This window comes from Protopterus annectens, chromosome 2.part2, assembly GCF_019279795.1.
Source record: "Protopterus annectens isolate FY-2018-M chromosome 2.part2, PAN1.0, whole genome shotgun sequence".
NCBI classification, from domain to species: Eukaryota; Metazoa; Chordata; order Ceratodontiformes; family Protopteridae; genus Protopterus; species Protopterus annectens.
This window is the reverse complement of record NC_056730.1, coordinates 470,394,540-470,409,640: the sequence shown is the minus strand read 5'-3', so window position 1 is coordinate 470,409,640 and position 15,101 is coordinate 470,394,540. Positions and strand designations below refer to the sequence as shown.

General features: G+C 39.8%; 1 protein-coding gene across 1 annotated transcript in view; it reads right to left on the bottom strand.

The window, feature by feature from the left end:
- Positions 1 to 15,101, bottom strand: part of POLK (DNA polymerase kappa) — a 1,256,064-nt gene that overhangs the window by 1,087,417 nt on the left and 153,546 nt on the right. The window contains exon 4 of the mRNA XM_044064442.1: positions 13,594 to 13,725. Within this exon, the coding sequence (XP_043920377.1) occupies positions 13,594 to 13,725 (132 nt within the window). The remainder of the gene's footprint in view (positions 1 to 13,593; positions 13,726 to 15,101) is intronic.

The window sequence follows — 15,101 nt, the reverse complement described above, 5'->3', positions numbered from 1 at the left end:
ATATTTTTTGCCCCTCTAAGGAATTGCTTAAACAAAGGATGAGAAAATAATGGTGGGTCACAGTCATAGTGAGCAGAAATTGCTGCAGCATGAACCTTTATAGAGGAGAAGGACAAACCTTTGTCCAATAACTCAGTAAGGTATTGAAGAGCAACACTTAAATTAGGTTTAGAAACAAAGTCCTTAGCTGTACTCCAAATTAAAAATCTCCTCCATTTATCTGCGTAAACTTTCCTTGTACTAGGCCTTCTGGCCTCCAAAATAACATTCAAAACTTGTTGTGGAAGCTGAGACCCTCCAGGGTTTAAAACAGAATATGCCAGGCTGTTAGATGCAGAGAGTGAAGTTTGACATTGAGTAAATGACTGTTCTCCTGAGACAGCAGGTGTGGAATCGAAGGCAAAGGCCATGGAGGCTCCCGTACCAGACTTCTCAGTAATGGGTACCAGTGCTGTCGAGGCCAATCCGGAGCTATTAAAATCATGGTTGGTTTGTCCTGTCTGACCTTCAGGAGTACCTTTGGGAGGAGAGGCAGTGGTGGAAAGGCATACACGTGAAGATTGCTCCAATTGAATGAGAGAGCATCCACTTTCCAAGCTGTGGGATGAAACCTTTTTGTGCAAAACTTTGGCAACTGGTAATTTAGTGGAGAAGCGAACAGATCTATGCCTGGAGTTCCCCATAACACTGTCAATTCTTGAAATACATGAGGATCCAATTTCCACTCGTGGGGATCCATAATTTGTCTGCTCAACACATCTGCTAAGGAGTTCTGTGCTCCTGGCAGAAACCTTGCCTGAAGATTTAGCTGTAAACTGAGAGCAGTCTCCCACAAAATCATTGCTTGTCTGCATAGAGGGTATGAATGTGTCCCCCCTTGCTTGTTGATGTATCACATGACAGTTGTGTTGTCTGTTTGAATCAACACCTGCCCTGGAAGAAGTAAATCCTTGAAAGCTATCAATGCAAATTGGACTGCTAACATCTCCTTCAAGTTGATATGTAAATGTTGCAGTCTGGCAGGCCACGTGTCTTGTACCCATTTTCCATTTAGATGAGCTCCCCAAGCTTTGTCTGAGGCATCTGTCGTTAGAATCTGACTCGCCTCTGGTCGGACCACAGAGAGTCCCTTGTTTAGGTGACATTCCTGAGCCCACCACAAAAATTCCTTTTGAATGCAAGGTATTACCTGAATGACAGTGTCCATATCTTGGCAGTGTTGCGTCCATACATTTTTGAGATACCATTGTAGCTTCCTCATATGCAGTTTGGCATTGGGAAGTACCAGAATACAAGATGCCATGAACCCCAAGGCTTGAAGGACTGTCCTTGCAGTCAGCCTGGACTGACGAGACAATTGATGGAAATAAAGAGAAAGATTCTTTTGTTTGTCCGGGGTCAAAAAGGCCGTCTGAGATGCTGTATTCAGTCTCACACCCAGAAAGCACATGTCCTGAGAGGGTACTAGACTGGACTTTATTTCGTTCACAGAATACCCTAGGCATCTTAACACTGCCATCACATACTGTAAATGATGAAGAAGTTTGTCCTTTCCTTGAGCCAGAATCAGGCAATCGTCCAAATAAGGATAGATTTGTATTCCTCTTAGCCTGAAGAAAGCTACCACTGGAGCCAGAACCTTCGTGAACACTCTGGGCGCAGTAGATAAGCCAAAAGGCAATGCAGAGAATTGATAATGAAAAGTCCCAGCCCGAAAACGCAGATACTTCCTGCAACTGGGCCTGATAGGAACATGAAGGTAAGCCTCCTTGAGATCCAGAGTCACCATCCAGTGATCTTTGCCCAGCAGAGGTAAAAGCTGTTGTAACGTCAACATTTTGAACTTGGGAATGTCCAGATATGTGTTGAGGATAGATAAATCCAAAATTGGTCTCCACGTGTTCCCTTTCTTTGGTACTAGAAACAGGCGAGAATAAAATCCTAGGCCCACTTCTGGCAGGGGAACCGGTTGTATAGCTCCTATTTGAAGTAGTAGAGAAATTTGTTTGTGAGCCTCTAGTCTTTGCTGAGGAGGAACGTCTGGCATGCCTTTGAAAGGAGGCAAGGTATGGAAATAAAACTTGTAACCTTGGTGTATGATATCCAATACCCATTTGTCCTGGGTAATTAAAATCCAATTTTCCTTGAAGAGTGCCAACCGTCCTCCCAAAGGTGCTGCCAGGCAAAAAGGATCTGGCAGCTGAAAAAATAGGTAATTGGGCCTGTTTACGAAAGGACTGGCCCCTGCCCTCACTCGAAGATTGTGCAGGAGAACTCCCTGTTCTAGGTCTGAAGGAACTCTGAGCTCTGCCCCTACCACGTCTAGATCTACCCCTAGACTGAGAATCATAAGAAGGATACGTCCACCCCTTAGCAGGCCAATTCCTACTAAACTTCGGAGGCTGAACTTGCAAAAAATCTTTAACAGTCTGCATAGACTTAGCCTTGTCTTCCATTTTCTTCAAGACTGACTCCACAGGTGGACCAAACAACACTTCAGACTGCAAAGGAGCATCCAAAAATCCTTGTCTTAACATGGTCAGATAAATTCTGATCCTTCAGCCAGGCGTGCCTGCGAAGAACTGAACCAGTGGCAGCCACCCTAGAAGAGGCCTGCAAAGCATCAAAACCACATTGTAAAGAATGCTTACCCACCTGTTCAGAGACATGCACCAAATCTTGTAATTCTTTACACTTAATGCCTTCTGCCAGAGCATCCACCTTAGATTTCAATTGAGAAAGAAGAAAATTTTGATATTTCAACATATGAAACTGGCAATTCAAAGCCCTCATTGCTAAGGTAGAAGATGTATAGACCTTCTTTCCCCATCTATCCAAAGCTCTGGCCTCTTTATCTAGAGGAACCGGATTTTTTACAACAGAGGCCCTGACACCCTTAGGTCCCTGACTAATAGTTTCTGGGTCCGCCCTGGGACTCTTATAGAGATATTTATGAGCCTCAGGTACCCTGTAATACCTATCCGGTTTAACAGGCGCAGGAGGCAGAGAATCAGGATTAAGTGAAGCCTCTGAAAACACATCTTGCACAACATCCAGAACAGGGGGTATAGCTAAGGGCCTATGTTGAGGTAAAAACAAAAATTCCCTAAGCCTTTTCCGTGAATCAGAGAAGTCCTGACCTTCCCACTTAAAATGTTCCCTCATAGAATGAAGTGTCTCTGAAAAAGAAAAATCCTCTGGAGGAGAAGCAGAAGGAGTGGAATCTTCTGCATCAGAATCAGAATAAGGAGAGTACTCCTGCAAGTCTTCAGCCGAAGACTCTGAAACATCCGAAGTCTGTTCAAAACTTTCCAACTCTGGCTCCACCCTAGGCCTCTTATCAGGAGGGGGCAAAGAACCTCTAATCAGAGTAATCAAATCTTCTGCCATTTTAAGCATGTGCTTCTTAGGCACAGACCCTGCTGAACTAGGAGTGACACCAACAGAAGCTAGACCTGGCCTGCCTCTGGAAGAAGCCTTGGAAACAGAAGGAGAGGGCCTAACCACCCTGGGAAGGGAGGGGAGTACAGTAACCTGAGAAGCCCCTTCAGCCTGACCTGCCTCTTGAGAGGCCACATCCTGCAAAATCAAAGTCTCCCCCTGAGACTCCAGAGAAGCCTCCATCGGAACCACCGGCTCCACTGAAGCCTCTAAAGAACCGGCGTCCGGAACGGACGACTCATCTTGCCTGGGTTTAACTGTTTTGTCTTTGCGCTTCTTCGTGGAAGCGGGCGCCGGAGAATCCGACGGCATATTATAATTGCACCGCTTATCGAAGACCAGCCTAGCACAATCTAACCTTCGCTTAATAGTGCGCTTATTGAACCTAGCACAAAAGCGACACCCGACTACGTCGTGCTCAGGCCCCAAACAAGGAATGCACAAAGAATGATAATCCCTATGCGGTATCTGTTTCCCACAAGAAATACAATTATTCACTTTTTCTGACATCCGGTAATACACTGAGGCAAGAAAAAACCAAAATATTCCCAACGGGTACTTAGCCAACTTGGATTCGGTCTGAAACTCCGAACTCGAAAAATTTCAGAACGCCGAACGGCACTTGCAACGCTGCTTCTGCATCGGACCATGCGGCAAAAAAGACTGAGGATATGACGTCGGTCATGCGCTTTTGTACCCTGACGTCCTGATGTCAGTTTTAAGCGCCTTGACCGACGTCAGCCTAATACTTTGGTATTCGGGCCGACCGAGGACAGCGGACTACCCATATGTAAGGACTGCAGCAATGTGAGATGAAGAACATCAATGGCATTTCCCAACATACCTTCTAAGAAAGAAAATATTTGCAGACTGGGTAGAACAAATATCAGAATAACCCATTTCCAGTAATGAAGAGCCTGATTTGACCTGGGACGACTGCAAATTAAAACAGAAATTTAAATGTAAATAAAGCTAGAGAAATTTGGACAGGTAGCAAAAATAAACATCTGGAAGTCATAAGATAGAGTTAAAATGCTACAAAGACAGAAAAGACTTCTCAGTGTATGTACATGGGAAAAACAGATTAGACAGACAAAACAATTATAAATTATTTAGAAAACTTGAAATGAATACAGGATTAAACAAATGAAACAAATCTTCCTAGTGCAAAGATTAAGGCAACAAACAGTGGAAAATGATAACTGAGGTATCAAACCAAGATACTAGACCCAAGAGAGATAAGGAAAGCAATGACTAAATATTATAGCAATTTATACACAAGACACAGGCGTGGAAACAAATGTGGAGTACATGAAAGGATATTAAAAAATGAATTTGCCTAAACTACTTAACAATGATAATCCACCCCTAAAATGTAGACCCAGTGGTTAGGGATCTGGAATGCATGTTGATAGTAACCTGACCGCTGACTACCACAAGTCTAATGTGGTGAGCAAGTCATTCTACTTTGCACAACTTTCAAGTAAGAGAATGGCATCCAAGTCAAAACAGCTCAATGTTCCACTGTAACATCTCCCCACATTATTCATAAATAATTAGAAAAAAATCAAGTACTCTACAAACAAGTACAGAGTCTTACACACACACAAACACAAAAAAGCATAATAGCCTAAGACACTAACAGGTCATCTCTTAAGTGTCTACCCCTTGACAAGGCAATAACTAATTTCAACAAGGCATTTTAATATACTGTATCACCATGCACCCCTTCATACAAAGAGGTGAATAAAACCCAGCCCCCATGCTTAACTAAAAAAACTCAACTCATGCCACTGAAATAAAAGCAGGAACAGAATGGCTTAACAAGAAAACAAAATGCATCTATAAAAATTTTAGACACCTTATAAACAAAACCTAACTAAACAAAAGATTAAATCAGCCAAGCAATCTTACTAACAATTGCTTCAGCACAAAAAGAGCAGTCCAAAGCAATTCTGGTCCTCCACTAATAAATTCCTATAGCCAGGCCAATCCAACACACCCTCAACCACAACAAACCTCAACAAAGACAACACTTAGCAATTCAATTCTTTTTTGTATACAAACTTCTCTCTGTACTCAAGGGTAACAACTCGATACCCACAATCCCACAAAAAACAGAAACTCAGCCACATCATCAGGTTAGGTAAGTTTCCTGCCTGTCCTAAGCACCACCATCAGCAGACAGTTTACTTGCAGAATATCTGAAAAAAATAGCAGCATACATTCCTCACTTATACAGTCTTTATCCTTATAAACGATTCTGTCTCAGAAAACTATGTCCTAGTCCTCTGGAGAAAAAAAAAGTCTGTTATACCCCACACAAAATAGCACATCCACAGAATTCAACTATAGACCTATTGCTTGGGTTACCACCCGTCCCGTTGTCAGCGGGGCACTCACAGGTTAAGCCACCTTATCCCATTGCCCGCTGTATCAAGTAGTGGGACCTGCAAAGTCCCGCTTTTGCGATCGCACTGAATTGCCGGGGAAAAGTGGCAATTACTTCCGGCTTTTTCACAGCAATTCAGTTACATCACCAACCCGGACCTGCAGGCAAAGCTGCCACCTGTTAGGTCCAGGTGCTTTAATTCGTGCAGCAATTGGCTGCATTTCACAAAAGGGGTGGGGATTGGGGCAGGAAGAGCCCTGCAAAGATCATTGCTGTAGGAGTGCTTTGTTTTCAGTGCTTTTACAGCAGCTAAAAAACTACCAAGATTTTTTTTTTTATAACAAGCGATCCAGCCAGCCAGCAATCCTCCTCCATCCATCCAGCCAGCCATCCTCCTCCTCCTCCAGCCAGCCATCCTCCTCCAGCCAGCCATCCATCCTCCTCCATCCATTCATTCATCCAGCCAGCCAGCCATCCATGCAGCTAGCCATCCATCCATTCATGCAGCCAGTCATCCATCCAGCCCAGCATCCATCCATCAAGCCATCCATCCAGCAGCTACTCCCACCAACCAGCTAGCCACTCCAGCCAGCCATCCATCCAGCCCCCAGCCATTCATGTAGCTAGCCATCCATCCATTCATGCAGCCGGCCATGCATCCATTCATTCAGCCATCCATCCATCAAAGCCATCCATCCGGTCATTCATCCATCCAGCTGCTACGCCCACCAACCAGCTAGCCAGTCTAGCAGCCATCCGTCGTACCCACAACAGCATCTCCTTCACCACTCTGGTGGTGACATCATGGTAGAGGGTGTGGCCAGTGTCATTGGCCACCCCCCCCATGTCCCACTTTGGCCCGCTTAAAAGGTGGCAATCCTACCTATTTGCCATCTTAACACATCTATCAAAATCCTGGAAAAATGTATCCATTCACAACTCTTAAAATACTTAATTAACAAGAACCTAGTCTCAAACACCAAACATGGTTTTCACCCCAAACATAGTATCATAACTGCTGCCCTCAGTTTATAGGAAAACTCTGCCTTAGAACACAAAAAAACTTCTTTTTCATTGTATCTTTGTTTTTGAGCTATTTTAATGCCTCAAAATCACTCCGAGGGCTTCCTTTACAATTTTAATGTTTCCCTCAAAATGAAGGATGATGAGGCCTGCCTTGGTAACGTGATCTTGTTTTCATGCTTTCATGCCTTCTTCCCAGAATACATTTCATGTCCTCTCTATACGAGTCATGCTAGACATAAGGAAGTGGTGCTGTTTTTCTCATGCCAGTAAGATAGAATGGCAGGACTGTAAAGCATTGTTATAGAAAGTGTGTTTAGATGGCAGAGTTACTTCTATTTTTTCCTGACTAAGCTTCATTTATATCTGTCAGAGCTTGTTCTATGCTATAAATTGCTGTTAGCTACTTCCAGCAAAAGAAAGTAGTTAAATAACAGGTATCTATAAAGGGAGTATTTTGTAGTCCTAAAAGAATTGACATACCTTCCCCCACACTTTCATGCTGAGGTGTGAAAACCCTCACTGCAATAAATGATCCTTGCTGTATCACGATAAGTAGTAAGACTCCCCATCGAAGGCATTGAGAAGTAGCAGACAGACTTAAGTTTGAAGTTTTTTTCTGTCTCATGAAAGATGCAAAATTAAAACATGCTTTACTAGTTTGTAATTTCTGTCATGTTCACCCTCTTTTTTTCCTATTTCATATTTATTTATACTTTGGTAACCAGGAAAGTGAACTGGTCTCAGGGTCCTTATCAGCCACGACTTGGGCTACACTGGTAAGATAAGTATTAAATGCACTTAGCAATAAAGAAAAAAAATACTGACTACAATCTTGGTCAATGTGTGACAGTAAAACATTTACTAGATTGTATACATTAATAATGCTTAACTCTTATGTTTATTAAAAATAATGAATTGTATGCACCCATACTGCACACACGCGTGTGTGCATGTGTGTGTGTGTGTGTGTGCATATATATATATATATATATATATATATATATATATATATATATATATATATGTGTGTGTGTGTGTGTGTGTGTGCTCGTGTACGTGTGTGTATGTATACACACACACACACAATATAGTATGGGTGTGTGTGTTTGTGTATAAAGTACATGTGTACAAAAACATAGTGTGTGTGTGTGTGTGTGTGTAATGGAGAACTAGATTATATGATTGTGAATGTATTTCATATCCTTTCAAGAAAAAACATATCAAAATGGAAACTTTGTTTAACTGTTTATGTGTGTCTACACATGAAGACACATGCACAGATGTGTGTGTGTGTATAAAAATGTATGTAGCATGTTGAGTACTAGATGTTGGATGCAGTACAATGTTTAAATGCACGTCAGACTGTGTGTGTGTGTGTGTGTGTGTGTGTGTGTGTGTGTGTGTGTGTGTGTGTGTGCGTGCGTGTGCGCATTTAAACACAGTAAAGCACTTATAATTGTTTTTAATGCAAGGGCACACAGTAAATGTATGTTAAAGTAAATTCAGCTGTATATTATGGCTGCCATCATTTGTCACCTTTCTTTTGAGGACTACAAAATGCCCATGCACTCAATATAAGGACTGACTCAAAGTCAGTGGGAATTGCTTACAACGGATCTGCATGCACCAGATATGCACCCCCCTCTGGAAGTGTCACAAAAAAAGCATAAAATACCTTTTTATGAACAGTATCAGTGCACCTAGTTGATAGGGTTGCCACCTGTCTCTCTTTCTGCAGTTCTGGCCTGTGTGTGTGTGTGTGTGTGTGTGTGTGTGTGTGTGTGTGTGTGTGTGTGTGTGTGTGTGTGTGTGTGTGTGTGTGTGTGTTTGCTTGGGTTTTCTTTTTCTTGGTCCCATGGCTGGGGTTCAAGAAGTGTACAGAGTTGTTGTTGTGTCTTTTGGCTTTTCCCGGTTAGGGGTCGCCACAGCGGAACTCTGGTCCGCTAATGATTGACAGTTGATTTTTATGTACCGAGTTGCCAGTGTGTGTGTGCGTGTTGGGGATTGGCTTGAAAACAGTAAATGCACTGATACAATAAAAATATTTTCTGACTTTTGTCTAATACATTTAAGTTATCTTAACATATAAACTGTTATAAATAGCCAACATTTAAAGCTTAGCATTTCAATACTGTGTTGCTGCTTATGTAAATTTGTCAGAATAGTTAACAATTGGCTTTAAACCCCTGACTGACTTAATTGCTTTGTTTTGCTATAAAAGTGAGGTGTTAAGTTCTCTTTCTCTCTGCAATAAAACAGTGGAAAACAGTTCCACAGCTTTCTGTCTTTTTTGTATCAGCGGCTGTGCTCTTGACATAAGCAGGATTAATTGCCCATCTAAAGACTGACAGCAGTACCTGACAGGGTAAACTACAGATTTAACTGTGTCTATGATACATCATGCAGGTGGAGACAAACTCCTCTGCAAAGTATGTGAGAAGTTGAGCTTAAAAAAAGTAGGTGGGCTTTCCCTTCCTTTGACATCAATGCAAGGAAAAGTACAAGCATATTTCTAGTACCTACACAATGCTGGAACCATATTGCAGGGAGTAAAGAAACCTAAAGATTGAGTTAAACTGTAGGAGAGGTTTGAGTTTTCCTTTAACAAACACTATAAAACCACATGAAAAATTCTGGCCACTTGCTATCCATTTTCCTTGACCCATCAAAAGCACTCGACTCACACACACTCACCAAAATCTATTCACAGAAATTTAATTCCTCAACCTCTCTGTAAAGTGTCCATATTTTCATTGAATGTTGACATTTTTTACTCGTATTTTTGGTCTTTTCTTCATAGAATTTGTGGTTTTCTAGCAAATCATTGAGGACTGAAGTCTCTAAACAATGACCTGTTATTCTAGCAATGTTCTAAGTTTAAGTGCAATATTAAAAATCTATTCTTGATTTTGAACCCTTGTTTCCCCATTATTTTTGGCTTTTCCAAATTTCTTGTGCTTAGAGGTCGATAGGCATGTCTCCAACTTGGCCCTATCATGGTTCCACAGCTCTCTTGCAGGTAGATAGCAGGCAGTAAAACAGCTCCAAGACTTTTCAACTTTCCAAGTTGTTTCCAGTGGAGTCCCACAGGGTTCAGCACTTGGCCCCTTCATATCCAATATCTTTATAAATAAACTTCACACAGACACTACCTTCTTCTAAATCCTGAAAAAAATAATGGTCTTTACCCTAAAAGACTTCTCAGATAAAAAAAAAAAAAATTTCAAAATACCCCCCCCAAAAGTAACACCAGAACAGAAATAGTAAACCAATCAAAGCTACTGGGAGTCACAATGGATAAACACCTACACATTCTACAAGCTGTTGGAAACACCAAAAATTTGGTTTATTATACAAAAGTAAGCACCATCTCACTGACAGTACTAGAGGGGGGAAAAAAACACTGCATCAACAATATTAATACCATCTCTCCTTTATGCCTCCCCACCTTGAATAACTTTCGCAGCACTCAAAAATTGAAATTAAGCAGCTATTACAATAACATTGTTAAATTTGTCACCAAACTAAAAAAAGGCACCACTGCATACTCTTAAAACAATTAGACTGGATAGAACTCCCACAGTATCTTTACCTACTCACAACTACTCAGTGCCCATAGCCTAATAAATATAAATCAGAAAACTGTCCAGCACAACAAAATCCCCTTATAATATTATTTCCCAGCCAAGGAACTACACTCTCAAAACAAAACACTTCTACTCTCATCATCAAAAGTAATACTGCTGGTGACTCACTCTCCTGCTATGTTGCCAAACTTTGGAACTCTGTACCACTACACTTTAAGCAAACTGAAAAACTAAAGGTTATCAAAAATCAGCTTAAACAAGGCTTAAATAACTCCTGGTTATGCTCCTGCTCAACCCTAGGCAAATACCATAACTGTAAGCACCAAACACTTGTTTTATTTACTACTATTTCATTGCATCCTAATCCTAACTAGTTACAGTCTTCTGTCTCCTAACCTTTGCTCCATTTTGAAATACAAGTCTCTTTTATATCACATCTCATGCTTGAAAGTTTATCTAATTGCTAATTACTACTCTCTCATTTAACCATATATATAGAACTTTCTCTTTTTCTATCTCAGCTTGATCTTTGGCATCAAATCAAAGTAAACAATTGTACTATTCAGAAATATCTAGTACTGAATTGCAATGCAACATATGTTTATTCAATGTATGTTCATCAAGGCTCATCACAATACTGCAGGACTTGAATTACGTTCATGTATCCAACTAATTTTTTACTCCTAATTGTTATCCTACATGTGACAAATACAATTAAATGACTGAATAAATTATTGGTCCATATTCCCCTACTGTTAAAGAAAAAAAAAGTTTATAAGAAAATATAACTGACAAAGATGGATAAGGACAAGATGATATTTTACAAATTGAAGAATTACAAAAGTAGGAAACTGTCTTCTTTTTATGCTTCCAATTTTGAATGCATAAAAGGTGTATTAAATTGTTTTGCGTTACTATGAAAGTTAGTAAATGACAGTTAAAGTGTTTAATTCAATGTCAGAAACAAATATATGTTTCAAATTAATTTGGTATTGAATATCTATGTTTATGCACCGTTGGCTATATGTCTTAGCATTTTTATACAACTAGATTATTTTCTGCTTTGTACTACAAGCTTACATATTGGGGTTGTTAAATGCTTTAACACCACCTTTGTGGCTTAAATGGGTTCAAAATCAAGCAGTTCACTTACCTGAGCAAGCAATACATAAACCATAAAAAAAAAAAAATGGGTGTGCCAAGAGGAGGATGCCCCAGTTCTAAGGTGTGTGATTTCAGAATAAGCAAAGGATTATAGAACTTGTCTCTCTCTCAAGTTACAATGGGCTCCTAAAAATGACCCCGCGGGTAGTCACAGTTATCTGTAGAGTTTGCAAGGAAAAGGGGGAAACAGAAGTTAGTTGCCAGATCTTTCTTCTGTATCACACATGTAAGCACTCACATCTATGGATAATTTAAAGTCCCCAATCCACCTACTGCAAGGCTTTTTTTTTTTTTTTTTTTTAAAGTGGGAGAAAACCCACATAAACACAAGCAAGACTGACACAATCTGCATAGAAGGCAACCTAACAGAGAACCAAACCATAGAACCACTTGCTGTGGGGTAGCAATGCTACACATTGTGCACCACTGTGCCTCTAAATGCTTAAATAAGATAAATAAGTCCTTGCCTGTAAAAACTGTGGCCTGCTATACAGAGACCTGACACCTTGCCTTGACAGAAATGTAAAGTACCAAGTGTTGTCCCCACTGCCGTGTCAAGACAGACCTCTATACCATTTTTTTCCAGGTTAAAGAATTCCATATCTAGGGTAAAATCACACACACACACACAGTCTCTCAAAGAGCCCTCTGCTTAGGCAATGTCAGAATCTCAGAACTAAAAAGATAAGAAATCTCATTTAGGATTCAAACCCCAGACCTCCCAGCATACTGCACTGTTATCAGTGCCTCTGGACTGAAAGGTGTTGAGTTTCCCCTCAAAAGCTTTATCCTTTCAGCTACGAACACCCTACAATCACAAGAACTCTTTGGGCATAAGCTTGATAAGCAAGTACAAGTTCTTTGTGGCTTGAATAATACCCTTCAGATTTCAGAAATCATTACTTGGGCTTCAAGGAACAGTGCAACTTCTCTGAAGAATGGTCCTTAGACTTAGGATATAAAATGCTTTTTTTCTTTGAGAAGACCTGATATGATCTGATAACATGATTTCCATAAGAAGACATTACATGAGATGGCAATCAAGCCTGATAATCACAGTAGGCTACATAAAGTTCCGTTACAAGCACTAATTGCTTTGTTAAACCTACTAAGGGTGGTTAATCTGAATTCCTGGCACTATGGATGAAGCATTTGACTTATGCATTCAGGGTTCACTCATGACAAAATTTGAAGCTTAATGCTGCAAACCACTTATTTTTACAGTAACTAAGTGGGGACATTACAATTTTAGCACACAAATGAGCTGCAACTAAAAGAATTGGAAAGAAAAAAGGTTTTTATTGCATGAGGCTAAAAGCACAAATGAAGTACTTTGAGAGCACTTGTACAGTTAGATAGCAAGGTTGAAGAGGGGTGTCACTCACTAATTTATGCCAATAAGCCACATGACCACACATATGACTAGAGCAGCAGGTAGGCACACATGGAATTCTTCCTTAAAGCCACATCCCTATAACTGAATGTTCATTGTTATACCAAGTTACTGAGACAGCCCCATAGAAGATTTAGTGTTTCAGGACTGCTTTGCACTTAATGATGAAATGCATACTGTTACTACAGTAAGCAATGGTTAACAATTCCGGCATTCATTTATTAACTAATTATTTTGTAATAAATACTGTTGAAAAGGGATGGGCTCTATAAACCTAGTCAAGGTATTTGCAAACAAAGTTAGACTGAGACTGGCAAGAGTAATAATTTATAACACTTAATCACTTGTGACTAAGAATTTGGATCATTGTATATTTCATGCACATAGTCTGATAAAGCATTACAATAAGAGCAGAATAACACATTACATTTCCTGATTGGCATTTCACTGTTTCCACTTGATCAGGGAAAAATCTGTACTTTTTCCATTTCCTTCAAAGGTGATGCATTTCTGACAATACTGGTTCATGTTCACTCAAACTACGATGCAGAAGAGGAAAGCATCAGTGAGAAGAATCAAAGGCTCACTACCTGCTTGCTTACAGCACGGTACTTGTCAAAATTTGGAGACACAATTATAAGACTTGGACAAAGTTTCTTCCCAATAAATCCAGGCATAGCTGCACGAACTCCATACTTTCTGGCATGATAATTTGAAGTAGACTACAGAAGATACACAAACAAAAAACACTTCTATTACACAGATTATATAACACATCACAGTCAAGCAGTGAAAAGTGATTAAATACTAAGATTCATTATTAATAAAACAATAATGGGAATACACCAGCAGACTGTTGTTTCAACAGCTTACAACAACAAATAGAGACAACAAAAGGTAAAAATGTTCAGTACACTGTTCAACTCATAGAATAATTTCAGTCAAACAATGATATAAAACCAGATTAAACATAAAAACAAACACAGTAAGGGAAAAGAAAGCTGTTTAAATACAAAATAATTTCAGAAAGAACAATTCCATATAGCACGATTACTATAAAGCAGTGATTTTCATTCCCTCCTTGTGGTGGTTTAACCTCACAGAAGCCATCATTCAAAAATGTTTGAGCACAATGCACAGTCCACCTGCAGTGATCAGGTGTGTTTTTTATATTAATTTTATAACTACAGTGCATCAAGCACATAATGAATACACAGATAAAGACTTTTGAAAATTGCATTTAAAGAGAATCTTGACAAATTTTACATTTAGTACACTGTGACTGAAGCAATAACAGAAAGACAGTTTACAGCACTGGGTTTGCTAAGACAGCAGCAAAAGTTTGAATCAGACCAAAATTTACCAGTTTGGCCAAGAGGGACTTATGACTAACATGATACTTATAACGGATGACATCTGCAGAGCTGCTGAATCTGCAGATGAATTTTTGACAGATTAACATGTAAATCAGCTTCTATGGCAAAAGTGCATTTCTTTTCTTATATTTTAGTACTGGTTAAGGGTGAAAATCCCATTTAATGTAGACAAGTAACAGCGAGCTACAGCAGAATTCTCAGCTTTCTAAACGATTTAAGACGCTCCTTTTCAATATGAATCCAATACTAGTTCATATCCACGTTTGCTTAGTTTAGCATCAGCCTTTTGTCATTTGTAATGTCATTTAGCTCTTTTCTCCTCCTCCTGAAGAGTTAAGATGATGTGCACTAACCCATTCACACTGATCAAGTGACACCCAAAATGAAAGCAGTGACCAAGTCCAGTGTGTTAACTGTTCATACAACTTAATATAAGAGGCAGTCTCCTCATGGTCTGTCAAAGCAACATTAGGAAACATGTTTACATTTCCATTACTGGTAAATATTATTTACATTTTACATTTATGCTGAAAAGCACAGATTTTGTCAATTGAACTCTGCATGCTTTCATTTGTACCTTGCATACTAACATTCATGGTGTTCAGGCGCTGACAAATATTTGTCAAGTATTCTAACAATAAGCACCAAAGCTTATTATGTAACATTTAAGAGCAATAAGTCAGAATGCCTTGTGCACAGAATTGTACCATTACTTCTGAGTT